The 27,266-nt window shown below is 41.1% G+C and overlaps 1 protein-coding gene across 12 annotated transcripts in view; it reads right to left on the bottom strand.

Annotated features, from left to right (window-relative positions):
• Positions 1-27,266, bottom strand: part of ARHGAP26 (Rho GTPase activating protein 26) — a 205,136-nt gene that overhangs the window by 84,780 nt on the left and 93,090 nt on the right. For all 12 annotated transcript variants that reach the window (XM_081179627.1, XM_081179621.1, XM_081179626.1 and 9 more), the window contains 3 exons: positions 14,276-14,312; positions 7,893-7,958; positions 6,966-7,040 (listed from right to left, as the gene is read on the bottom strand). In XM_081179627.1, the coding sequence (XP_081035753.1) occupies positions 6,966-7,040; positions 7,893-7,958; positions 14,276-14,312 (178 nt within the window). The remainder of the gene's footprint in view (positions 1-6,965; positions 7,041-7,892; positions 7,959-14,275; positions 14,313-27,266) is intronic.

Below are 27,266 nucleotides of genomic sequence, written 5' to 3'. Positions count from 1 at the left end.
TTCTCATTCTCAAGCATTTCGGAAAACAAATAAAACCTGAAGTCATTGGGTGGATAGAAACTTAGTAAGAATTTCCTTACCCATGCTGGCTTTCATTGCCAACACAAACACTCATGCCATCACACAAATATATTGATTAAAGAACAAATCAGTGCTTTGACTGGGTAAACAAATATTAAGGCCAAAACTAGCATTATTTACGTGGTGTTTAATGGCACACACAAAAAATCACAGAATCCTGTTTTAAATCAGAGGATTTCAAACCAACAAGAAATATACTTGGTCCAAGAAATTCATTTCACACTTTGTGCAATGTAATATAAAAATGGGGGTGCAAGTTTCTGATTCAGTATCAGTTTATCTATTAGATAAGGAATTACAAAAGATCATGAGCCTTGAAGACTAGATTCCACAGCAGTTGCATTATTTTATCTCTACCCTTTTTCTACACTCACCCTCCCCTCCAATCACTGTACGCTCTGAACCCAAACACCTCCTGGGTGGGTTGCTATCCCTTTCTCCCTTGCCCTTCTCAGTAATACATGTAACCCAAAGCTGTCTTAAATCAGCAATTTGTCCATTGTGCCCAGTATGTTCTACTCTGATGGCAGTGGCTCTCCAGGGACAAAGGCAGAGAAGGTCTTTTGCATCACCTGCTAATTCTCAATTGGAGTTACTAGGGATGGAACCTGGTACCTTCTACATGCAAAGCATGTGCTCTACCACCGAGCAATAGTCCTTACTCTCAGTGAAAGCACACTGAAGTCTTCCGATCTTCTCTTTTGGCCCCAGTGTTTTGCTGGGGAGCAGGGGAGAGGTAAGGTGCAAATCTATGTTGTGTTCCAAACATATGTGTGGGCTAGTCACTTGCGTCCACATATTAGCTCAGCTCAGGTGTTGAATAAGCCTCACAAGCCAATGTTTAGCACCATGCTGTGGCTCTCAATTGAGTTATCTGTGTGTTATAGTTGAAACCACACATACACCATCTTTAGGGAGTAGTTAGATTATTGGCTTGGGTAGGAGAGGCATAGGTTAAACTCCCCATGCAGTTATAAAGCTACGGATTGAATTCCCTTCTCTTCTCCGCCTCGCAAATGTGCATTCATTCTATTTTTTATTTTATTTTTGAAATGCTGTTCAGTTTCTCCTGCACATGCACTTCCCCTTGGTTCTTCTCTTTTGGACTCATGCCTAAACCTCTATTTTCTATTTATCTGATTTTATAAATAAAAATTCTCACCTCTCTTGCCTGATTTAGATGCTAAATCTGGACACAGGGACTATCTATATGACTTTGGCACAGTACTTTCTAACTGCCACAGCAGCTCAGCCAATCGAAGGCAAAGACTTCATTGCCATAAGTAACCATTACTGTTAAAGCACCAATGTTCCCAAAGTTCTGTAAGCTCAGGCGCAGAACTTCAAAGGCTTGATTATGTTGGTCTCAAAGGCGAAAAGAAATTTAATAGCCCTTGCATATTTCTCCACCTGGAATTAAAATCAACCTGGAGAAGACTTCCTGGCTTACCTATTTTGAAAGGCTGTGACTGGAAAAACTACAGCTGGAGGGCAATAAAATCCACTTCATCCCAGGGTATTCCTTTTACCCCAAGGGTCCTCTACAGGAGGTGGGTTCTTGCTCCCCAGCTGTGGTTTTCAGAGTGTAGCCTAAGAAGCAGCCCCTGTGCAAAAGAAATTAGAGTATTATCTGCATCCATTTGCACAGGAGCATGCATTTTGAGGCTGCATCCACAAAAAATGATGCTGGGAGACAGGAGTCATTTTTCCAGCCTCAGATGGGCTTGGAACTCATCTGAGTTAAGCAAACAGTCATTGGATTCCCTCCACCAAGTTTCCAAAACTAAAGGCCATATCTCCTGTGGGGCAGCGCCAAGAGCCAGTCAACAGATTGCCCCCCCAACCCAGTTTTATTTTTAAACGCTTATGAGGACCAAGTACAAATGTTCTTGAACAAGCCACCATGAAAGAACAGGCATTCAGAGGTTCCATTAAAGTAGTTAGGAAAGAGTGGACAAACTACTGCAGAACCAAACCTTTGACCAAATCACAGAGACCTAAGTCTTTCAAATGAGCATGCATGTTTTCCCTGATGATCCCCTCCTAGCTGTGCTGTGGTGAATGGCCACCTTCCAGCACTTCCCTTCAGGCAGAAGAGAAACAGAAATGCCGCTTGGTCTAACTGGCACAAACACAGCCAGAGGGAATCCATAGCTTACAAATGTCTGCATAGCTGCAGCATGGAATAGCTTGAGTTTCCCTTTGAGGTTAACCTGAATAAGAAGCAATGATGGAGATCAATGGTGCACATTCACATGCATTAACCAATATTCTCACATTTCCTTATTGTCCCTTTGATCAATTTCACATGGGTAATTTAAAGCACTTTTTAGTCATACTGGAATACGTGTGTGAAAGACAGAAACAAAAGGATTTAATGCCCCCCCCTTCTCTCTCTCATTGTGTCCATGCAGAGAAGTGGATTTCCAATTACATACAGGCTTTCAGTGGTTGTATCATTGTGAGCAGCTTGATTTAAAGTTCATTTTCAGTCATCCACTTGCCTTTCCTCCTCGTGGTACATATTTCAGAATATCTTTTTCTCCCCCCCCCCCCCACTTCTCTCCTCTCCTCTCCTCTCCTCTCCTCTCCTCTCCTCTCCTCTCCTCTCACGTATATATGAGCATGGCTCTTTACAGAGTTTGCTCTTCCCTTAATGGACATGTCTCTTTGGTCACCATTAACAAGGATCATATTATTACATTTTTCAAAAAATGTGCTACAAGAGAGGGTTTGGGGACTGAAAAGAAACACTGCTAGTTCAGGAAATAGCGCATAGCAGCAGAAATCACTATGATCCCTTGGTATTTGCTTCATTTTCTCCTCCAAACACTGACCACGTAAAAGGAGAATGTATATACAGTGGTACCTCAGTGATACCTTACAAACGCTTCAGGTTACAGACTCCGCTAACTCAGAAATAGTACCTTGGGTTAAGAACTTTGCTTCAGGATGAGAACAGAAATCGTGCGGCGGCAGCGGGATGCCCCATTAGCTAAAGTGGTGCTTCAGGTTAAGAACAGTTTCAGGTTAAGAACGGACCTCCGGAACAAATTAAGTACTTAACCCAAGGTACCCCTGTAAGTTGTGGGCTCTGGACCACAGACCAGAGCAGTTTCAAGGCTGTTCACTGCCTGGCACCAGGCTATATGGCAGTGCTGCTGCCAGGTTTTTGGTCCACACCATCCTTGATGAGCACCTTGACTGCTCATGTCCACCATTTGCCATGTCAGAGAGGAAACCTATGAATTTGAAGACAGTCACTTCACTAAGCAGGAGAACCACCAGAAGTGGCACTTAAAAGCAACAGAACAAAAACAGGTCTGGCTTCACAAACACTTCTAACAAGCTGCTATATACACCATATAGCAACAACCTTAATTTGTGCAGTCAGATAGGCTCTGGAAATGGTCATAACTCCCTGTTACTCATAAGGAGATCATGCTTTTACAGATCTGCAGCATTCATGCTATATTTTTAACTGCCCAAAATATATTGCATGATGAGTCCCCTGGTTCCCTACCACTTCATACAACTCTATGGAGAAAGTGGAAAGCATAGAGAAAACTATATTCTGAGAAAGCCTGGTGTGCCTGCTTCCCTGCTCATGCTACTGCCCTTCATTCTTACTCTTAATTCCCTGCATTCAACCTTGCTTCTCCTAAACAAAAAACTGAACCTACACAAAACACATTTTCTAAGCCACCTATTACGCTTCTCAGAAGGTACCAGCCAATCCTAATGTTGTGGTTTCTTGGCTCACTAGTGGTTTATGGATTCTGATTTAGAATGTTGGCTTAACCATGATGGAGGTGAAGACTGCTTAAAGCTGACCGCAGAACACAATAAAATGTCTTCCGCGTGCGCTAAGCTAAAAACAAGAGTTGCCTTTGTTCAGAGTAAAACTAACACTTGGTTTAAAAAAAGGGGACACATTCATTGCCTTTATTCCTAAGCAAGACACAGTTATCTAAATAGTTGAAGAGCTGGACTTTCTAATTTAATTCATTATGTGGCTGGTAATGCAATTTTACATGTCAACTCAAAAGTCCTTGAGTTCAGTGGGATTTACTACCATGTAAGTGTGCACAGGATTTCAGCCTAAAACTTCTAAGCTACTGAAAGTCCATGGGAGGCTTCCTTTATAAGACTGCGTTCTGTTCTGCGGCACGTTGACAGTCCTCATTCCATGGCAACACAACTGAAGGAACAGGTTCTTACGAGAATGAGCAGGATTATGACTCACTCCACATACTAAACAACTGTCCTTCAAGCATACACCTGGTGAAGATGGTTGTAGAAAGCATTGCTTTTGTTTAGTTCCTAGTAAAAATTTACAGACTAGACACTGCACAAGGAAAGTCTCACAGGGAATAATAATTCTGCATTTTGCAGCAGGGAAGCTGACACCAACTTTCAAAATCGCACAGGATATCTGCAGCAAGCCCTCTCACAGCTGCTGCTCATGCAACACTATCCACAGAGGGCTCCAGGTTCAAGCCACATCAACTGTATAGTGCTTCCTGTTTAATACAGAAACGTCACTCCATAAACTCTTATGGCACTGTCACTTTCAATATTAGCCGTAGTTTGCTGAAACCTGATCCAGCTGCCATTTAAATTATATGTAAACCTGTCACACTAGCCACATCTGTTTCTAAATATAGGTCTGAAGTTGTGAATAAAAATCTGTCTCATTTGCTCCCAGATTCTGACGTGAACAGTGGGGAAACTTGAAGAGAAGGTGGGAAGTGAAGGGTCTCCATTCTGAAGATGCTGCTTATGCAAAACTTTGTTCACTGAATGGAACACATAGACAATTGGGTAGCCACTTTCCAGACCCCATAGTAATTATAGCACAGGTACACTGAAATGCAATGCTGAACACAGGAAGCTGCTTTATTGCATGTCAGATCACTGGGCCTGTCTAGTCCAGTGTTATCTACTCCTGAGAAAGGCAAACCTCAGGCTTGTGGGATCTATTTTGTTGGGTTGTAGGTTTTTTTTACCAGAGCTCCAAGCTCTACTGGTTAGAACCAGGTGCAAAATATTGGTGGTGGTGTAGCAAGAGAAGGAGTCAGATGCAAAATGGCAGTTTTGGCATTACAGCCAATTGGCGATTTACTACAAGTCATCCAGAGATCTACCAATTTACCTTCTAGCCACGGCTGATCAACACTGACTGGTAGCAACTCCCTAGGGTCTCTTTTGTTCATGCTACTCATGTGACAATATTTTCCCACGTCCATGTAATGACCTATTCCTGCCACTTCTGGCTCTTCAACATCTCCAGGGTCATTTTTCTTCTCTCTAAATCAGGGGTAGGCAACCTAAGGCCCGTAGGCCAGATGCAGCCCAATTGCCTTCTCAATCCGGACTGCAGACGGTCCAGGAATCAGCATGTTTTTACATGAGTAGAATGTGTCCTTTTATTTAAAATGCATCTCTGAGTTATTTGTGGGGCCTGCCTGGTGTTTTTACATGAGTAGAATTGTGCTTTTATTTAAAATGCATCTCTGGGTTATTTGTGGAGCACAGGAATTCGTTCATTCCCCCCCCCCAAAAAACATAGTCTGGCCCACCACATGGTCTGAGGGACGGTGGACCGGCCCACAGTTGAAAAAGGTTGCTGACCCCTGCTCTAAATGTACCCAATGCTAAAAACCATTGTCCATCATCTCAGACTCTTGTAAGGCCACTGAAACCTTCTATTTCTATTTTCACATTTCCCACTCATCAGCAGATTCATGAGCCTCTGCTAAAGCAATCAGTATAATTTCCTAAACATCTGTATAGGATGTTGACACTGTCCATCAACTGAAGTTCTGAACCTTGCAACCTCTGATTTTTCCCCAGTGTAAAAGGAAGAACAATTATTTTGTGTCAAGTTATTGTGAAGTGACAGGCCAGTACTTTTTCTATTTCTCACTTTTAAAGCTTCTCTACTGACCGTATCTCCACCTACATCTTCCTTTATTTCCTCCTCTTGCCTTCTTCTCAGTTAAGGTTATCTGTTGTCAGCCTACTCTGCCTCCATCCTTGATGCTTTGCTATATATCTCGAACTCCTTATCTCCATCATTCCTTCTCAATACCTCCTTTGCAAAGCTTTTCTTCTCTGGACCTCCACAATCAACATTACCTAAAACAGTCAGTAAGCCTTCAGTTTTAAAGAGTCATTGGTCATAACAAATATACAGGCATAATCCAGTTGAGAGATACATTTTAGCATAGGTGATTCTCAGCACACTGAACCCCATTTTGGATGATAAAATTTTGTCTAATGTGCTGGGCTGCTAGAGCAAACATATTAACCTTATATGGCCAAACCTAGGCAGGTCCGAATCAGTACTTGGATGGGTGACCACCTGGGAACCACATTTATGCTGCTTTGGGTCCCAGGGTAGAAGAAAAGCAGGATATAAACGTAAGAATTTTGCTAGATTTTTGTAAGGCTTGAAATAGAAGGGGGGGTTTCAATACAAACAACACAATACAGCAATACACAACACAAACACAAACACAGGTAAGCACAAGATGAGGAAGGAAACATGGAAAAGGAAATACTAAATCCAGAAGCCTGAGAACATGCATAGTTCTCATTCAGGAATAAATACTAAAAGGGATCCAAAGGTTTGATTTGGGTGGGGAGGCAGAGAGATATGTAAACTTAAGCAGAAACTGTAATGATGCTTTACAAGTTAAAGATTTACATTATTTCTATGACTGAAAATTCCACTCCAGGGAGGGTTTCACACAATACTAAAAAAAATAAATCACCATTTCTTTTCACAGCAGATGGTCTCAGTTCCTCATTAAAAGCATCTACCATCACACTTGGTGTCAAAGAAAAATTGCAAACTGCTTTCTTCAAAATGTACTTACCCATTAAAATACTCAATAGCTTTTGAACTCTGGAGTTGACACCAACCACTCTATAGAGTCCTTGCTCATGGATCCCTAAGAGGGAGAACATATTTTATTTAAATTAGTAAAATGGTAAAAATAAATTTAATGTTTATTTTAAAATAAAGTATCTCCAATAGTAACATTAATTAAATTGCCCTCACAGCTCCACAATCACTTTCAAGGCTGCTTATTGGGGGAGGGGGATAGTTCATGGGGTTCCCCACCCCTTTAATGTATAGGTTTTCTACACAGGGTAGAAGTTCTGCATACCAGCAAAGTGTTTCAAGAAGAATTTAGTCTCTCACATCAGTCAGCAGCAGGAGAATGCGAAGAATGGGACACGTCCCATCAAGTTAAAATCTAATGGGGGTGAGGCGTGATCTCTTGCACCCACAATCGTATAAGGGACATCTCAACTTTTTTAATAGGCACAAGTTTGGTTACATAGCTGAATAATAAAGATTCAGAGAATAGGTATTTCCTATTTAACATATTCATTTAATCAAGACCAATGCTGTTAAGACAATTTTTGTTAAACACATCGGATACCTGTGTTACTACCTCGGTATCAAATATGAATGTGGTCTTCTAGTAATACATTATTTAAACTATGGATCAACAAGTCCTTTTAAAACCTATAGAAGATTATGAATACATACAAATCTGTTGGCAGCAGATCAGAAAACTTAACAAAGATGTATGTATATAAGTAGGTTCTGGATCCTAGCAAAATACAAGCAATCATGAAAATGTGTGTGTAAAATAGGCAACTGTCAAAACTGAGCAAGCTAAGGATGGAGAGAAATCTAAGAAAGGTGACTTCTTTATACAAGTGCTAGAAAGGCTGATATTTGGGAACAGGACTTCAAACTATAAAGAAGAATATCTGGTGGTCCCCATTACCTCTTGTTTCAACAGCATGAATGCATTTCTTGACAATACTGAAGCCCATAATATCCAACTGGGCAGCTGAAATGAGAGAAAACAACTAAGAATATACAAGGTCATAAAATGGAAATAAAATACCAATGTTCTCAATAAAATATAAAGTCAGTTTTAAAGTGGATCTTAACACTCCACCAACATGTTCTTTTAAAATCTGGAAAAGGTAAAGGATCAGGCAAGTGTTTCTGTTGTGCTTGCAACCAAAAAGTTCCTTCTCGACACCTGTAAGATTATGGGGCTGTTTCCAATATGCATGTTGATCACTTAAAGACAGCAATATTAGGTAATCACTAGCACACATGAACATCAAATACCACTTACAGAACTTTCATATCATCTCATACCACCTAAAACATTATGATATGCTGTATAACTGTGTGACAAAATATCAAGTGGAATTTGCACTTCAGGAAATTTGTTTCCCAGAGTCTGATACTTTCAGGCCCATTGTTGACACTGGTATTAAGTAACCAGATACTAAAAAAGACTCTGCATGATTCTCATGTAGCCCAGTAACCATGCTTCATAATAAGTAAAACATATAGTAGGACATGGAAAACACAAGCAGACATTGTATTCAGGAGAGAAGCAAAAGGGGGATCTGGGTGGGAAAGTTTGCATTAAATCATAGCTAAACATTAACATGTCGTGCTGACCAGGCCAGTGATTATGGATGGTTCTACAAACTAGACTGGCTCCTTCAAGAAATTCCCATGTATCCCATGCTGTGTAAACATATTGAGGCTATTTACTTCCCTGTAAGATACACAGCTGGAGCTCTCTCTCTGTCATTTTCAAAACAAAAACTCCCCCAGCTGATAAACAAACCACTTTTAAAACTGTAGCTGGTCTTTATGAACAGTTGGAATACAAGGTAGAAAGACAACAGACAATCTTCTGTATTACTTTCATTTATATAATTAATATATGTTGTTTAGGAAGTTTTTTCTTTTCATTATTACTACAATGAGAATTGGTTGTTCTCTGTCTCTCTCCACCCTCCCAAATAAATCACTGTTTAAATTATTTAGGGGATTTTTAAGTGTATTTTTGTTGTTCCTTTTATGTTGAATTTTATTGTATGGCTTCGGGCACCAGTCCCATTGGCAGACCAACTCTTGTGTTTCAAGGATTTCTGCAAACAAGACAAGAAGGCTGACAGCATCAACCCCGCCACGGTGGATGAAAGGAGGGCCTGGAGACAGATTTTTCCAGGGTGACGGAAGCTGACAGAAGCTTGGGGTGGGGGAATAAAAATGAACAAATCCAGAATTAGCAGCCAGTGACTAACAAGGGAGATCACAATGGTATGTCTTTCCGAAGGTAAGCACATTTCATATTATGTGCCAAATTACTGGTAAACAAAGGCTGCTCAAATCATAACAGGCAAGACAAAGCATGGTCTGTCAGGACCCCGGACAGATCACTGTGGCAGGTGCTGGATGGCTTTACTAAAGAAGAGGAGCTGTTGTCTCAGCAGCATGCTGAGGCCTTTCAAGCCTAGCTGGTCTTTTTCTTAAAAGGTAATTACCTAATCCTAGAGCACTAGTGGTCCATCTAACTCAGTGCTGTCAACACTGACTGGCAATGTCTCTCCAAAATGAATTTCAAGTAGACAGTGTCTCCAGTCATACCTGGTGATGAAGGCGATTGAACAAGAGACCTTCCACATGAAAAGTATGTGCACTACCACTGAGGGACAGCCCTAAATATTAGGGAAGTGATATGACAATACATTTGCTGCATCCCAAGGACGTGATAAAACCTCTTCAACCATGTCTGCCTTCCCCCTTAGGGTCCAATTATATTATGTGGGAGAGGTACAGTCTTTGGCAACTAAGACAAAGTCTCATCATCATAGGTAGTATAGAACTCTGCATGGGGATGCTGAGGAGAAATGAGTAACTTTGACTGAAATCACTGGCATGCCATGTTAATGAGCTTCTAGAGGCATCTGGCTGGTTGCTCTTCCAGTCCAGAAGGATCCCTAGTATAAGCCAATGAAGAATAGGAACTCCTTTCACTCTTATGCATTCACAAGCAGGACCAGTCCACCTGTTAGCCACACCAAGACCTCTGTGTCAGGCAGCAGATTTGAATATCTTCTCTAGGCCTGCCTGCTTGATGCCATTTATTATTCTAGGAGTGCTGTTACTCCTTACTGTTGCGGTAAAGTAGTCAGTGGCACTCCTACTAGGCTCTCTGGTAGCAGTGGATCACCCAGGATTTGCTAAGAGGCATCTCAGGTGAGGTGGCCCCGTAGATTACTTGCACCACTGCTGCTCTGCCATAGCAAATAGAGCTTACATTTTAATAGTAGTAAACAGTCTAATGAGTACTTGCTGCCACCTCACCCTGAATATCTCACTCTGGAAGAACCCTACATTCACTAGGACCTTTTGTCAGAGCAAAGCACTGCTGCGACAGCCTTGGAGAGCCTCAGCGTTCAATTGCTACTAAGGCAACAGCAACAATAAAAGGGGAGTGAGAATGCCAGTGTTTGAGAGCAGTGAATGGAGCAACAATAGCTCTGCCTCAGGCAGCTGCACATCTTGCACCATCCCCAAACACAAGTAACCTGACAGTTAATAGATAATGAAAGACTAGTGGGAATGGGGTGAGAGAAGAGAGGAGAAAGAAGGTGGCTGGACAAGATTTCCAAGGCTCCAATATACCCTTTGGAATTCCTTGACCCCTTTCTACGGCTATGATAAGGAGATTTATAAAGTTAAAAGAACACCTTACATTTTAAACATTTGCATAACATATATAAGGGCCCAGCATCCAGTTTTTATTTCAATAGAGTTTAAGTCATCTAGGTTCATTTTAGCACATAATATGTTCAGAGCTAAGACTGTTTTGATGTTGCATAAATACTTTACAGCACTTTAGAAAGAGATAGATCAATCACCTCAATAAATGAGTTGTGGTAGTGTTGTACTGACAGGAAGTGGGTGAGCAAGCCTGACAGTGTTTAAACAAACAAAAATTAGGAGACATTAACTGTGGCAATGTACAAATTAATACTAGCAAGAGCTCTGATGCTTAGCTAATCTATTTTTCATTAAACTATATTAATAAACATTTCACAAGTACCTCTGTTTTTATTACTTATGATATTTATGCACTTAGGACTATAGCTTCTCTGTGTCAAAAACCCTAATTGGAACAGTTGTATCCAGATTGCATTTTTTTTGCCAGGAGCTTCTAAAAAAGTAACTTAATCGGCCATTTAATGGCCATTTAATGGTTTGCAACTGAGAAACTGAGGCACTAAACAGCATAGGATGATGCCATTGCATCAAAAGGTATGATTCAGTAAACCAAAAGTTGTGGAATCAAAAGTGGTTCCTCTGCAGAAGAACCACTTTTTTTGTCCAGTTTTTGCCCCTTTAGAAGCTTAATAATCTTTGGAGAATTTGAAAGAGAACGACCACTAAAAATGTTATGCAAGCATTATGAGACAACAAGTTATTGTTTGAATCTGTCTATCACTGACACAATGTAAAAGCCTTGAACTTTTCTACTGCACAGAAAAATATCTGAGCCAACAGGAAATATAACCAATGCTTTATTCCCTCCATGATGACAAGAATACATTGCCTGTGTGTGAATGTGGATGCAGCAATACAGACACACATCAAGTTTAAGGCTAAAAACCAGTTCTGCTGCAGCTTCTGAACATTCTAGTTACACTGGGGCTTCAGAACTTAACACAGGCAACTGTGGTCCATTCTATATGTTTGCACTGTTGGTGCAGGAATACAGGGTAAAAAATACATTAGCTAAGCATCAGATGGTAAGCATGGCTTCCTCATACAAGAATGCTACTTGGCAAAAGAAACTGAGCATTTTGGGACCCATGTTGCTAGCAAGTAGCTCAGGACAACTGGAAGCCTGCACGTGCTCCAGAACTGTGTTTGTGATTTGACTTTGCTCTGAGCAATGACCGCATCATTGTGCTAAATCAGGGAATGCCCTTATGGAGCAAGCCAGTGCAAGCAACAGTTTGCAAATGCCCTAATTAATTTTGGAATCAGTTTCTTGTCTGATGCAGACAACACCTATTATTTCATCATAAATCCATCTCTTATGAATGAATAGGGGCCAACTGGCAAGAATACCACATCTTAATTAAAACAAATTTTGCATTTCCTGAGAAGTCCATCCTCTTCTCACCAAGGGCAAAAACACATTATTTAAATAAATATTTGAGTTGCGGAGAACTCCACAATGCTTGGCCTTCAGAGGTGTGTTATGATACTTAGTTGGTCTGCCTCAGGGTATTCCAAGCCCAGACCTTAGATAAAAAGTCCTTTCAGATTCAGGATAAATCTTATATTGTGTGACATGGTGACTAGGCAGACATTATGGGGAAGCTAGTCCCTAAACTGCCTTATCAAAAAAATATACTACTGTATAACAGAGATTAAGCAAGACTATTCCATTTCCTCAGCCTTTGGGCCTCCTTAAACTGTCACCTAGAGGCAGCCATTACATCAGGCTAGCTGACTTGTTCATCTTAGCTGGTCCTTATTTAAAAAACCCCTGTAACTTTAGAACCTGGTGCCTGAGTTTGCTTTTCCTCCTTCCTTGCCAGTCCTTTTCCTTGTGTAGCATGTCTTTTAGATTGTAAGGCTGAGAACAAGGACCACCTTGTTTTTTAAGTTACTCTGTGAGCCTTTTTGAGTGGGGGGGGGGGTTTATGTCACATAAATGCCAAGCATGGCACTTTCTATGTGTTTATATACTTATGACAGCAGCAGATCTCTACGTAGTGAAAGAAATCACAATGCTGCTACATTCTTCTTATTTTTTAAAGAAAACCCGTTGGTAATATGTTTCATATCAAATCCCTCTATTATATCTAATTCAGCTTTCTTAGTCAATACAAGCGGCAGTGAATAGATCACTTGGAGGGAGGAGGGGACGGGAAGACTAAGTTGACAGAATCTCACAGCCTACAAAGGTGTAATTCCCTCTAATTGCAGCATCTTGTATCACTCCCTGGTTCTATTAAAGAGATGACAGGTATGTAAATCTTGTGCTGAGGAGGAGTGAAGAAATCTAGGGGAGGAAAGTGTGGATTTAAAATTTATCAATAGCAGATAAGAAGGGAAGCTGAGCTACTGTATAGTGTTCCGCCAGCCAGAGTGACCTAACAGCTGAAGGAGTTATGCTGCCTCTCAAATTTACTGGGGGCAACATTCTATTTATAAATAGACACACCACCAGTCGGGATCCCTTAGGAAGAAAAGGAAAGATGATCTCACAAGGCTTTTGACTGGATGCCGCCTGGCTCTAAAAAAAAGAGAAAAAGACAAAAGGACTCCCCCTCTTGTTGGTCTTTCCAAATATTCCTGAACTTCATATTTAAAAAGTGGACCATCACTCATCAAATATCCCAAAGCTGAACACATACATATATAGGAATCAAAACTCAAAACAACTTTGTAATTCACTTGTAGGATAAACAAGAGCTTTGCTGCAGCATCATTGCACATAGTAATGCAGGGTGGGGGAAGGCAGAGAGAGAGAGAGACTGAGCCAAGCAGACATTTGCAAGCAGGTTGGGCTGCTTAGAAACATGCTGGATTTTGAACAGCAGTGGGAAGAGGCTCGGGACAGCCAGCAAAAGTGCTCCAGGCACTTTGCTTTGTCCAACCACTTGGAGTCAAAGGATGAAAATATTTAAATAGCGCTACTTCAGTGTACAAAAGAGTCTTTCATCCCAACAGTTCATCTGCTTGACTAAAATCCTGGGGCTGGCTGGAGGTTTAGACCAACTCCTTTTAAGCACAAAATACTGAATTTCTATTAATTATCGTTTAAGGAAGGTAAAACAAGGAACTGAGATTCAGAAATTCTTTTAGTTCTCCTTCTTGCTTCCCTTCTGCAAAACTTCTGTGCCTGGGTTTGTGTACAGCGAGACAAAAGGCCGTTAAGTAACTTGCCAAAGGAAACAAAGAATTTGCCACAGAGCCAGCTCCAGAATGACTCTGCAGCTCTTGGGCTCCATCCAGTACTCACAGTGCCTCACAACATCTTAAACCATATTGCTCTTTGGTTTGATATTTAAAGCATTTCAGTATGTTATGAGCTGCACAATAATTGTCACCTTTTACCGTTTTTGTATTGCTTTAAAAAAACTGCTAAATGATTAGAAGTTTTAAAGTTTCAACCAATGTGATGGCCAAAATCTGTCTGATGACTAAAGCAATATAATCACTTGTTGCTTTTACTACTTGGAGAGCCACCTACTGGGTTATAAGAGATAGGGATGCAGTTCTACAAACCACTTCCTCAAACACACAGTCTTGGATGAAAAATAAGCTACTTACTGCCTTCACTTTGGCTGTCTTTGTTCGAGTTATAGACCTAGAAAGTAAAGAAGAAAGCATTTAAACTTTTGCAATATTTGTACCCTAGATATACCCTAATATAATACCACTCATCATAAAATCGCCTATGCAGCATGCCTAGAAAAGTCTTGGAACCAGAAGCATGGATTGTTATCTCCCATTTAGACAAGAAATATAGAGAGATTAAAATGGGGAGGGGTGTCTTATACCACTTTACAACAAAACATCATTAAATGGCAACCGTAGTGATGAATTAACATAAACAATCCACATTGTTTACATAAAACAAAACTTGCAGCTATTAGGAAAAGCAGTGAAAAGTGGTTTGGTGGATGCAGTATAGTATAGGATGAGAGTGTGAACAATGCACTTTTTCCACATTGATGAGGGGAACAATCTTTAACAGGGGATCCTCAAAGAGGCTGCTGATTTAGGGCTTACTTACCATAACTACATAATGAAATGAACAGACTGGATACTAGAAAAAATTATTTAGCATCTGGCTCATTAAGTGAATAAGGACTGTCCCTTTTTTGAGCCACAGCAGTTGCCTATGAAGATGCTGGACACAGCAAACCAGTAGGAAAAATACTATTTCAAAGTGTTTGCAGTGGCTTGTTAAACTAGTACATGGGCATGAGTTGGGACACTCCAGAGACTTCAACAGCCCTCTCTAAATATGGATGAGAGGAAAAAACTGAATCACCCAAGAAAGAATCTAAGCCCAGGAAGTAATCACAGGAACTAGCCTTTGGTGAAAAATAAATGTAAGGCTAATTGCTTTTGTTCTAAGAATTCTAAGCATGCAGTTGCAGTTATATTTTCAGGTGCCGCAAGTTTCCAAAAAACATGAATAAAGTAGGTCCCTTGGGAAGCATCATTCCTAATGAAACTAGGAGCACATGGCAAGTGCCACTAGACCACATGCAGCACCCTGAAAGCCATCTTTCCCATCTGAACAGTTTGATGTGGCTATTTCGACCACAATCACATTTTATGGCTCAGAGCACTAAAGAAACCACAAGACCCATAAAAGTTCAGCTGCCTCTCAGAGTGAACAGCAGTGTTTTTCAAATTACAACATTTCTCCATCACAAATGCACTTTTGCAAAGCAAGAATGCCACCACAGTTGTTAACTTTGCCAATGGTTAAGCTATTTTTGCTGGTTAATTGCTCTCATTGGTTACAGGAACCTAGCTCTGTATTCTGCCCTATAAAATTGTAGCATGGTGTTAATAAATCTAAAGCAAAACTGCCAGATTACTGCAGAGAATAAAAAAACTACAAGTATGGATACATTCAATATGTGGCCAGGACTATCCAAAGCCCTAACAAGATTATCAGCCCTCAACTCTACCATCACGAATACAATCATTCACACTCACAGTTCTACAGACGTGAAAACATGAATTCACAGCACACACACCAAAGATCTGTCTCCCTCACATGTTTTCCTCTGAACCCATGGCAAAACTAAGAGAGGGAAAATCTGCACCTCCCTGCCTTGAGGACAGTGTTTAGATATTTTTGGACTTCTTATTTGCTCATTGTTTACTTTTACCATCCCTCACCATCTAAAAGGTTCAAAAGAAAACTGACCTGTCCAAACACAGGCATGCCTAAACCAGTCTCCCAACTGACTCAGAGATAAGAGACAAGGCTAGGGAAATAATGTTTGCAGACAACGAGTGTAGTATAGGTTAATTTCTTCCCCGCAAACAGGAAGAGTCATAGCTCAAGACCTTCTGAAGTTTGAGGCAAGATGTGCCACCGATGCTTTCTGCTCACCTCATTGGTGTGCCAGCCATGCTAGGGCAGCAAGCTAGCTAGGGGTTGCAGGGCAGACCACAGGGCATACTTTTCCAGACACTTTCCAACCCTCTAAATTTGCCACCTGAGGCAGCTGCCTCATGGTAGGGCTGACACTGATCATTGCCAGTCAGAGTAGCACTGACAATACTAAGCTAGATGGACCATTGGTCTGGACAATGGTTTTTCTGGAGTCCTATTTTCTAACTTCTACAAACTTGCTCAAACGACTTATTAAATCAGATTGTGCTTTTACAAGTCAGCTATTACACATCAAGAACATTTATACCAAGGATGTAGAAGACCTCCAATTCCCATTCCCCCCAGCTAGCACAGCCTGTGGGCAGATGTCCATCATACAGCTTAACACAAGTTCTCACAAAAATAATATTAGCTATTTGTTGCACTTGGGGAGAGCAGAGTTCATACTGTTCTGTTCTTTTTGGTTACATTTTCCCTTTTATTGTACATATGAGCAAAACCAAAAAGGTTAAGTATTTTTAATATAACCTTTTTAATATCTGTGTATGCATGTGTGTTAAAAAGAATGTAAGATTTGCATTTCCAGATTTTTAGCTTTTAGTACTTCATGAAGTTTGAAATTATATACAGTTGGAATATGTGGTAAAATTTAACTTTTAATAACTAGATATGGGACTATTTCTACTGTCAACTAACCTTTTCGAAATGAGAAATATACTCAGACAAAAGATATCTATTCTGCCTTTGAAGCCCAATCTCAGAACACTAGCAAAATATTTAGCTTTGAATAATCATAATGCAATGCAAAAAAAGACTACAGATTCCTTTTCAAAGAAGGCAGAAAGAAATTACTTGTTCAGCTTTGGAAAGCTGGTGGAATGACACAGTAGGAAATAGAAAAGGCTGCTGTCAGCAAAAGCATTTTCTTCCAAGGCATAACATTTATATTGTTAAGCATTCTCCATCAACCCAAGCGGTGAGAAGTCCAAGAATAGCACTACAGAGTTTAGTTTTCTTTGGAAGAGAGCACACTGGAGACTTAGTGAGTCTCTGTAATATTTGTTTTATTTACAAACATACCAGCAGAACATAGCAGAAGCTGGTCCTGCCTCAGATTCCAAAAGACAGCAACTCCTTCCTCTCATTCCGCCACAAGCTGCTCCACAGTCCAGCTGAGCTCCAGTTCAAAAAGCTTCCAGATCTCTTTCCCCATTTTAATTCCTGTGCCCCTGACTAGCTCAAGGGTGCCACCTTCAAAATGCAGAGGCACAGCGTCCAATCAGTTAGCTCCTATTCATCATTCACACCTGACTATTAGCAAACTTTACATAGTTTGGACATTTAAACATCTATTATATGAACCCTGTCAAAACTAGCAAAGAATTAAACAGAATTATTGATTGATTGGAAGTTCAGGGCCTACAATGGTCTGCCACTGAGACACCAATCAGGTCCACATCTCAGCTTTGTTTTACAGATGCTTCCAGAGGAAGCAGGGAATCCTAGCTTTGTTCATTTCATTTCATTTCAGATAAAATGAAGTGACGCAAAACTTCATCTAGCTTTTCTACCTTGCATGAACTAATTTCTAGGACCCTTACATACTCTCTAAGGGAGCTGTGGTGGTGGTGAGTAGGACTCAAAATTGAAAAGCAAAGTGGAAAACAAGAGCTAATAGGAAGAAACGAAGTGTTCCTGGAAGAAACAATCATTATTTACAAAATACCAGAGTTTAACATCAATTGTCCTTTAGTTCACAAATCTACCAACAGCTCCAATCTGCTATACAAGAGACACACTTCCGCTCCAATTAATGTATCCCAGCTAATGAAGCAGAAAACAGAAAGTGAGACGATACTTCTATTTCCGGCTATGAACTGCAAAAGCCTTGTGGACTTGCAAGCTGACCCTATGTTGATGTTTGCCACAATTGCATGTGCCTGAAAGAGAAGATGGTTGGTCTATATATAGAATGTCCTCTTCCCAATCGATAGAAAACAGGCAGCTTTAGTCTACGTGTCACCCTGAAGGGGCTGACTGATGTTCTTAAGGACCAATGGATTGATCCTCTATTTTTCATGGGTTTACAGGACCCTTGCTTACAGGCTGCACCACCAGCAACAGACAGGGGAAGACAGCCCACAGTCACACTATGACTTCTGTTCAAAAAAGCAAACGATAGCTGTCTATGAAAGTGAGGGAATAAGAGAGAGGTCACGCAACGCCCCCCCCCATCCTCTGAACATGATGAAAGAATGTGTAAGGAGCATCGTGGACCCATGCTGGTTGATGCCATCCACGTATACATCCTGCCATTGCCTATGAAGAGTGGGGTTCACAAATTGGACAGGTCTAATCTGGCTCCCCTCTCATGAAGAGGAACCCAAATGCATACATTAGTAAGTGTCCGTAGGGCAGGGCTATTCTGCACATGCATCCTTTCTACATGTGTTGTAGTGGGCTATTTGGATCTTGCCACTGGTATGCTGCTTTGCCAATATTAGATGTGTGCTGGAAGGAAGTGGGCAGAGATGAAGACTGTGACACAAGCAGGGAGGGGACAGGACACAATGTCTTTTACATATTAAAGTTACATGTGGGTGTGGGCAGGGATACCCCCAGCTTTCTGCCACCAGTGCATTCACCAGCCGTTCCCTCCTTCCCCCAGCCACACAATCAGTGACCATGAGAAGGTGCCCTCCACACATACCAGTGTTCTTACACACAGCTACTCCACCTGACCAAGATCTCCGTTTGTGTGGAGCAAGCGGAAACTATCTGCACAGGGTGGTCTCTTCTCATGGTCAGCAAATGTATGGCCAGCAGAAGGCATAGCTGGCGGGGCAGAAGGTCCAGTCCACATGGCTCCCCAGCCTTCTCAGGTGTTTCCTGTGTGTGTTGCTAGTCAAGTCCACCCCGCTAAAACTATATAAGATACATTTAAGACTGGCTATAATGGCAGTGTTGAAGGTGGCATCAGGGTAATATTTAGGGAGGCACAGCAATATTTCTGTCAAAGCAAGCATTTCAGCTAGCCAGATAGAATAATCTCCCCTTTCCTTCCCCCATGTGCTGTTCTGGGGATTCGCAGCCGCCCCCGCCCCCCCCCCATGGCAAAACCCACTTTTTGGGGGGGGGGCAAACCCAGGGAAGTGACTGAATATTTATCCAAAACACAAGAGGCTATTAAAAAGACATTCTAGCCATTTCCCACGAAATCTGAAGAGGCTCTGTGGAGTTCTTCCCTGAAAAGCTTGATCCTGTTTTCCCATACAGCTTTGCTGCCATGCTGGCTGGAGATCATGGGAGTTGTAGTCTAAAACATTTGGACGGTACCAGGTAGGGGATGGGAGAGGTAGTAAGTACAGGGTCTGTCTGCAAAGTTTTGTCTCTCACATAGCAGGTGAGAAATGCAAATCTTTCAGGAGACTTTGCAGGGAGCATTTCCCCACTCCACTCCACTGCCAGTACAGCTAGCCCTGAAAGTGTTCTCTGGTATCTCTCTAAGGAATAGAGCAAGATGGATAGAAATTGCATTTAGAACAGCATCTAAAAAAACTTGGAAGACAAAAAGGGTTTTAAGAGAGTAACATACTACAATGAATTATTTAGTGCTTTCTCTCTCTGATGATGGTGACAGAAGACCAACTTGGCTCCTACCCAAAGCGTTTTTATAGGAATGTTGCTTTTCTAGCATGTTTAACTGACTGAGCTGAGAAACAGGCATCTTTTTTGGGGGGGGGGGTGTATCAATCATCTAACAGGTCTAAAACTGAGCCCATTACTAATTTTACTACTCTTCCCTTTTCTTCTTTCAAATAAATCCTCAACCAGGTTAGGATGAGCAAGGCATGCATAAATAGATAGATGGCATTGTTAAATAGCACAAAGTGGGAATTCCTTTAACAAGTTTATACACTGGAAACAAGTACATTTTACACCAGTGCGGCGGCAAGTGATCTGATCTTTATAGGCCAAATAGTTTTCTAGACTATGAAGGCAATGGTATATTTATCAGGATATAAATCAGGTAGTTGCTCAATGTTTGGCCACAGACTTACATTACAAGTTCCATTGCTGGCATATTGTGGCATTATTTTAAGGAATGGAAACTCTGTGGAGATAATCATTGGAAATGTTTTGTTTACATGGAGATGGAAGAGCGCTTTGCCTTTGGCAGCACAAATAAATAAATAAATAACACTGAAGTCAGCCCATGAGCAAATCCTCACTATCAGAGGGTTGATTTTTATATCTGACACCCAGACAGACTTGGCACTCTGTCAGAAAAAGGCAGCCAACCTTGGATGGCAGCCCAGCAGAAGGATGCTGGCACAACACAGAGCAGTGAAGGTGCAAGTCCAAAATAGCAACTCTCCTTTTCTGAATACAAGACACCTGGCAACCTTGGTGAAATCATTCCTAAACTGCTGGCTTCATCTTATCAGCTCTGTTTTTGTCTTGTCTGAGGGCCAAGTTTATATGTTCCAGGCCACTCTCTCCGTCTCCCACCACCACCACCAAGGCCAGCCTCTGCTATTTGGCAGCTTAATTTTGTAGTCCCAACAAAAGAGTTTTCTGAGCCAGAAGCATCTATTACCAGGCCTCCTATTTCCAGAGAAGTCCAGTCACAACTCCCACCCTAATATCAGCCACACCCACACCAAGGGGAAAAACAAAACACGGCACCAATTCTAACGTAGGGAGCTTGGAAAGCAAACTGATTTTAATGTGGGATTGTCCGAGAAATATCTGCTCAGTCCTGTAATCACCTGCAGAAATCCAAATAAGAAAGCAGTTTAGCACATCTAGATTTTACTCCTATGTTTCACTTTGGCTTCAGTATAACCCACATTGTCTGGTTACCCATAATGCAAACATCCTCAACCAGATGTCAAGCTTGGGTGTTGCATTTGAGGTAATCTAAAATGGCAAGCAGCCACCATGGATCAAAGTCAAGCACCAGAAAATCTGATTCAAAAGTGGTGGCGGCAGCAGATACCACCACTGACCTAGGAAACATATCTGGTCCAGGGGCAGGTGAGTGATGGGTGTTAGCGGTAATGTATGATGGTGGCAACATACAACAGCATCAGGTTGGGGACCAGGCTGGAACCAGGTTCAGGCCATTGCAAAGGACCTCTAAACTCAGACGCCACATCTGAAGTGGAGAGAGCCTATGTGCATTGAGCAGCCAAATGAAATGAACACACGAAGGAGGAGAGGCCAGGAAATAACGTTGAGCATGCCCCCCCTTTTCCTAATTCAAGTGTACAGTTCTATATTTTCATCAGAAATCTCAATGGTTATTTTTAAACAAAATATATAAGGCAGAACCATTTAAATATCTTTTTGGGAAGTTGGTGCCTGTTCGTATGCATGGCAAGGGTAGCATAATAAAGGAAAATAGTTCTCTTTATTCTTATTCAGTCATCAACTTAGTATCTGGAGACAGGCCAGAAATAAGACACACGGTGCATTGTTGACTCCCTAGATAATACAGACAGTGCTCTCTTCTGCTTATTCGTCATCCCACAAGAACTTCAGAGTTGTGCTAAGGTTTCCTTCCAAGTCTGACTCCACCCTTCCCTTTAAAAAAATGAGATGGTATTACTAAGTTAGGGACCAAAAGCCACACGCCATTAGCTGCAAAAGCACCCCCACCAGTATTCAAGAAAGCATCTTAAGATAAATTGACCTTGGCTACAAAATGAAAGCAGACAGTTATTCCAGTAAAAACCTCACATGGAGCAGCATCTGAAACAGATAACAAATGCAAAGAATTTCAGTACGCTGCATTAGCTTCATCTTTCATCACCTGTACCACTGGGGGAAACGTAGGTGCAGTTTTTCCTCTGTGCACAGGTCTGAATTATGTGCCACTCCAAATGGGGAGATAAGAAGAACCCAGTGCACATTGGTAAGTAGATCTGTTGGAAAACATGTGCATGGTCAATGCAAACTATCATGAGTAGGGAACCCTAGACAGAAAGAATGAAGGTGTATCCATCACCCAGTGAATTTCTTGATGCATGTGTGAAAACCTCCAAGAATTCTGTGTCACTGTATCACTGTACTTGGTGTTTCCACAGCCAGAACTGGCTGGCTGCAAGCATTTTTAGGGCATAGAAACCTTACAGTTAAATAAAGTCCTTTTGCATAGAAGTTCAGTAGGTCAGCTTAAAAAAAACCCCAAAACTTTTTGGAAGTTTACCATGACTTTGGTGCTTAGAGGAAAATGCTTGTTTTAATGTGAAGCTGTCTGCTTTTATGTTTTAAGGGTTGAGGATTTCTTTTCTAACCGTTAGATATTATATTTATTGTAGTGCTTTATGTTATCTTGCAAGCTGTGCCAAGGGATTGAACCCTGAGGCAGCACAGAAATTCCAAAGCTACCAGCAGGTAAGAATAAATGAGCTCAATTTGTCTTAATGCATTTCTTCTTGCACATTACCTGAAATTGTGTCAGACAGTGGTGGGGATGAGCAGTGAACATCTGTATATTCTAAAGCAATTGGATGAGGAAAGCATGCATTTGTTTCTCTGCGGCAGGTTCAAGTGGGAAATATTAGATGACATACAGCTTAAATTTAAAAGAAAGGAAAAAAATTAATGAACGAATGAAGCACCGTGTGTGTGTGTGTGTGTGTTTCAAGGCAATTAACATAAGAGCCCCACTGGATAAAGCCAACGGCCCATTTAGTCCAACATTGTGTTCTCAAAGCTGCTAACCAGGTGCCTGTGGGAAGCCCACAAGGAGGACCTGAGGGCAGCAACACTCTTCCCACGTGTGATTCCTAGAAACTGGCATTGGGAGGCATACCACTGCCGATATGGAGGTAGCGCACAGCCATCGTGGCCAATAGCCATTGATAGTCTGATTCTCCAAGAATTTGTCTAGGCTCCTTTTAAAGCCATCCAAAGTTGGTGCCAATTACCACATCTTCTATTTTCCTACAATTTCAGTGCAGCCCGATTATGAGAGGCAAATGAAATACAGGGGAGGGGAGGAATCAGATGGCAGAGCCAGATGTTGTTTACTAATTTACCATGCACAGAATGAGGTACCCATCATTGTGACCTCCTTTTCCAGCAGAGCTGTCAAAATGCAAACCCAACACACAATGCTGTTTATATTTGCACTGTCAGCAAATAAGGTGTTCCAGATCTAATCAGCCTATAAGCAAGCAGAAGCACCTGTGCAGGCTGAATCTGAAGTTCAGGCAAAGTTCAGTGGGTTGTTTGGGCCAGACAAGCTAAATTAAACAAACAGAAAGGGAAGAAAAACCACAACAATAGAGAGGAGGGAAAACAGTGATTTGGAGCACTGAACTGGAATGACTATGCGCTCTCTCTCTCTCTCTCTCTCTCTCGCTCGCTCGCTCTCGCTCTCTCTCTGTGTGTGTGTGTGTGTGTGTTAAAGTGGGTGAGAGAAAATACCATGAAAAGGAACAGAAATTCCAGTTGGAGGGAGGAAGGGAGGGAGCAACTAATTCAAAAAAGGCAGATTAGTTCCAACAGGAAAAAGCTCACCAACTTCATACAAGATGATGTAAATCTACAAAAGCTTCTTCCTTTACCTCTTACAAAAACAAACTCCAAAGCCAAAGTGTTTGGAAGAGAATAGGGAGGAAAGAACAATGACAAATCACAGAAGGACAGCAATTAATAATGATGGTGAAGGCTGTGAGCGCTGTCTCACTTGCCCAGACACAAAAACCGTTCACTAGAGACTTTGCCAAAAGCAACCCATGCAAAGCTAGCAAGTTCCAAAAGAAGAATGTCAGAAGGGAACACCAAGATTTAAAAGGTTTATGCACGCTTACGGCTTGGAAACGTTTAGATGCTGCTTTACGATCCTTTGCACCTCAGCTACTTATTAAAAATTACTGTGCCTGAGTTATTCACTTAAACTCACAAATATGATGTGTTAGAGAAGGGAGGCAGCAAACCAAATTATTCTTTGGGAAATGGGACCTTTTAAAAATTAAAATTAAAAAATCCACTGCTTAGATGATTGAAAACACAACGCAATGCAACCCTATTCTATTCCACATGCATCTGAGTGATGGCATACTATTGGGAAATAATTTGAATTAAAATATTTTGCATTAATATACTGCTAGAAGTGACAAAATTAAGCTCTTGCTGTTTGGATGATCAGAATATTATAAGTCATATATGTCATAGTTGTCAAATTTTAATTTATTTTTCTTCCTCTATTACATTATTGTCATTGTGTGGGGAAGTATTGCTTCTGTTTGTTACTACGTTACGTATTTTTGTGTTTCTATATTGTAAACTGCCCTGTGACGCTCAGCTGACATAAATAATAGCAATAAATAATCACTGTTTATCCTAAATCTAATCTATTTTTGCAAGGTGATTTATATAGATGAAATATTATTGTGCAAATTGTTGTGGATCTTTTGTTATCCCCTGAAATAAATCTGAAAAAATACTGTGTCTGCATATGTGCAAGCACAAGCTTATACATAAGTTATTTTTAGAGCATTTTCACACTGAGTGTGTATACTGAAAAGGTCAATTTGGAATTTCACTCTGCAGTGATTTTTTATTGGAAACCTTCTTTGGTTTCTCCTGGCCAATCAGGAACTGTGACAAGGGTGCTGGTTCAGCGATATGCAACCAAGTCCAACAATCTTTGTCCTTTCTTGCCTGTCTTTCAGAACATTTGAGGAAACATTTTTCAGGCATCTAGAATACCTGTTAATCTCATCTCTATTTCAGTACCTTGTTGGAGGCTATTAGAGCAGGTGGGGTTCACTAGGCTGAATAGAGCTCGCCCCCAGCACAGCAAGAGAGAATAAGAAGCATACTACGAGGAAGAAATGGTCATCACATTTCTGGCATGTTTTGATATCTTGATAAGATGGTGTTGATCCCGCACACAAGTGCAGCGAGCATCTTAGGTAGGGGGACATGCTGCAGAAATGCCATGAAACGGATAGGAAAATAAAGCGTCCATGACTTTCTCAACTGTCCTAGTCAATTCGGCATCAAGCTTTCATACAATACTCAGGCTGGGGATCAAGATTCTGTTTGAGTTCAACAAGAACAACTTAGAACACATTAGAACAGCAACTGTTACGTATCCTGCAAGGCCCAATACATTTTGCTTCCTGATGTAATGGATTAAATGGTGTGCCCCTCATTCCTCTGGCTAGATTGGCAGTTGAATATTTCAACTCTGGTGATTGGCAGTTGAATATTTCAACTCTGGTGAATTCCACACACACAAATACACCACAGTCACATCCAAATGGTCTCTGCTTGAGTAGGATCTAATCAAAAGCTCCATTCTTAGCACCCTGTTGCCCACATTTGCCAGCGGGGTGGGCATGAGAAAGAAGCCGACAAGCAGTTCAAGAGGACACCAGCAACAGGTATTCACTGACATACTGCCTCTGATCCTGGAGATTAAATATAGCCATAATGACTAAAAGCCGCTGATGGCCTTATCCTCTACGAATTTACCTAATCCCCTTTTAAAGCTATATGCACTGGTAGCCATCACTACATCTTGGGGCAGCAACTTCCAGAAATTAATTGCGTGCAATTTTGAACTCCTCTCTCTTGTCTGACCTGAATCTCCAGTCAATTAATGTCACTGAGTAACCACAAGGGCCATTATTGGAAGTAACATTAGGGAAGGATATAAATAAGATAAGTAATACTGTGAGAAAGAGAGACAAAAATATATTGATCCTCTTTCTCCACAGTGTGCATAGTTTTATAAAGTGCTATCATGTCCCCCTCTACCCATTTTTGTTCTCTCTTGAAACCCGAAGGAATGCTCCAAGTTAGCACATAAAGAAAGGAAAAGCCAGGCTGAGATCTGGGAACTTCAGACTATTGGGAAACATGTTGTCTTGATGGATGTGAACTTCACATTGGATGTGTGGGATCAGCTCTTTGTTTCAAGTGAAAATTACTCTGAGTAACAGCCAAACTAATACCCTGGCTGAGGTAAACTTTTGATCTGCCATACTGCATTGTATTTTGAGTTCATATCATCATTCTTGCTTCCTTTGGTCCAATCCAATATGTCTGGGTAAGGACTGGGAATACTGTGGAACTAAAATCAATCAGCTGTAGCAGCAGCCATAGTCATAATATTAATGTTTATTTATGACAGGAAAAAATAGTTTTCCATTCTGTCAATATTACATCCAGCTTGAAAATAAAACATAATTAAGGCTTACCCCCCCCCCCCCCCGCATACAAACGTGGTTTTTGGAATGTATTCCAGCTAGGTCCAGTATTGACATAATACTTTCTCATTGACTAAGCATAGTTACGAGATCAAGAGCACCTTGCAGGTTCACATCTACCTCTTCTTTGTCACCTGTCCCCACCTCTCATTATTGAAGTAACCACACTGCTCTTTTTATTAACACTTAAGTTTCAAACCAGTTTGCAATGCTGATTAAAACGAGTTAGCAAACTGTGGTTTGTGCTAACTACGGTTACAGAAATCACCTATACAGATAGAACATTACCCATGTTTAGCTTTGAAAATGAAAAGTGGGTGAGAATTTGCATGTAATAGAAAGGAGGAAGGAGAAATGAGTGCACACATTTGAAAATGAAGGAGGATGAGACAGCAGCACAGAAGCTTGCAGGATGTTACCAATTATGGATGCATCAGGTTTCACTGGTACAGCAGATTTTTGTTACGGGGGTATAAACAATGCTGAATAAATAGATGAATGCACAGATCCCCTTAAAGAGAAAGGCTATCTTCAAACAACTGCTTACATTCAGAAATCTACTCCTGAAACCCTCAGTGTCACTGTAGATTGTCCCCAAAGCTAGTATATTGCCTACTGTTCTACACCCATTTTTAGCCTCTGGATTTCTAATCCACTTTGAGAGATAAATCTCACACGCCACACCATGCTTACGCCATGGGGGCCTGGGAATTATGAATTACTGCCCTGTACAAATCAACCAAATGTCAGCCCAGATTTATTTAAAGAAATTTGAAGTATGACCCTAATCAAAACACGCACGTCATGTTTGGGTCATGTTAAAAGAATCGCATTTGTTATGCTCAGTGAAAGGAAAATAAAAAGAGATCGTTTAGCAACCTGGGAAGCTACAAAAACACCGGAGAAGAGTTGAAAGTCATTAGTATGGCGACAACAGATCACC

Source organism: Podarcis bocagei (assembly GCF_964188305.1).
Source record: "Podarcis bocagei genome assembly, chromosome: 2".
Lineage (NCBI taxonomy): Eukaryota > Metazoa > Chordata > Lepidosauria > Squamata > Lacertidae > Podarcis > Podarcis bocagei.
The sequence above is the reverse complement of the archived record's forward strand: the minus strand, read 5'-3'. Positions and strand labels throughout refer to the sequence as shown.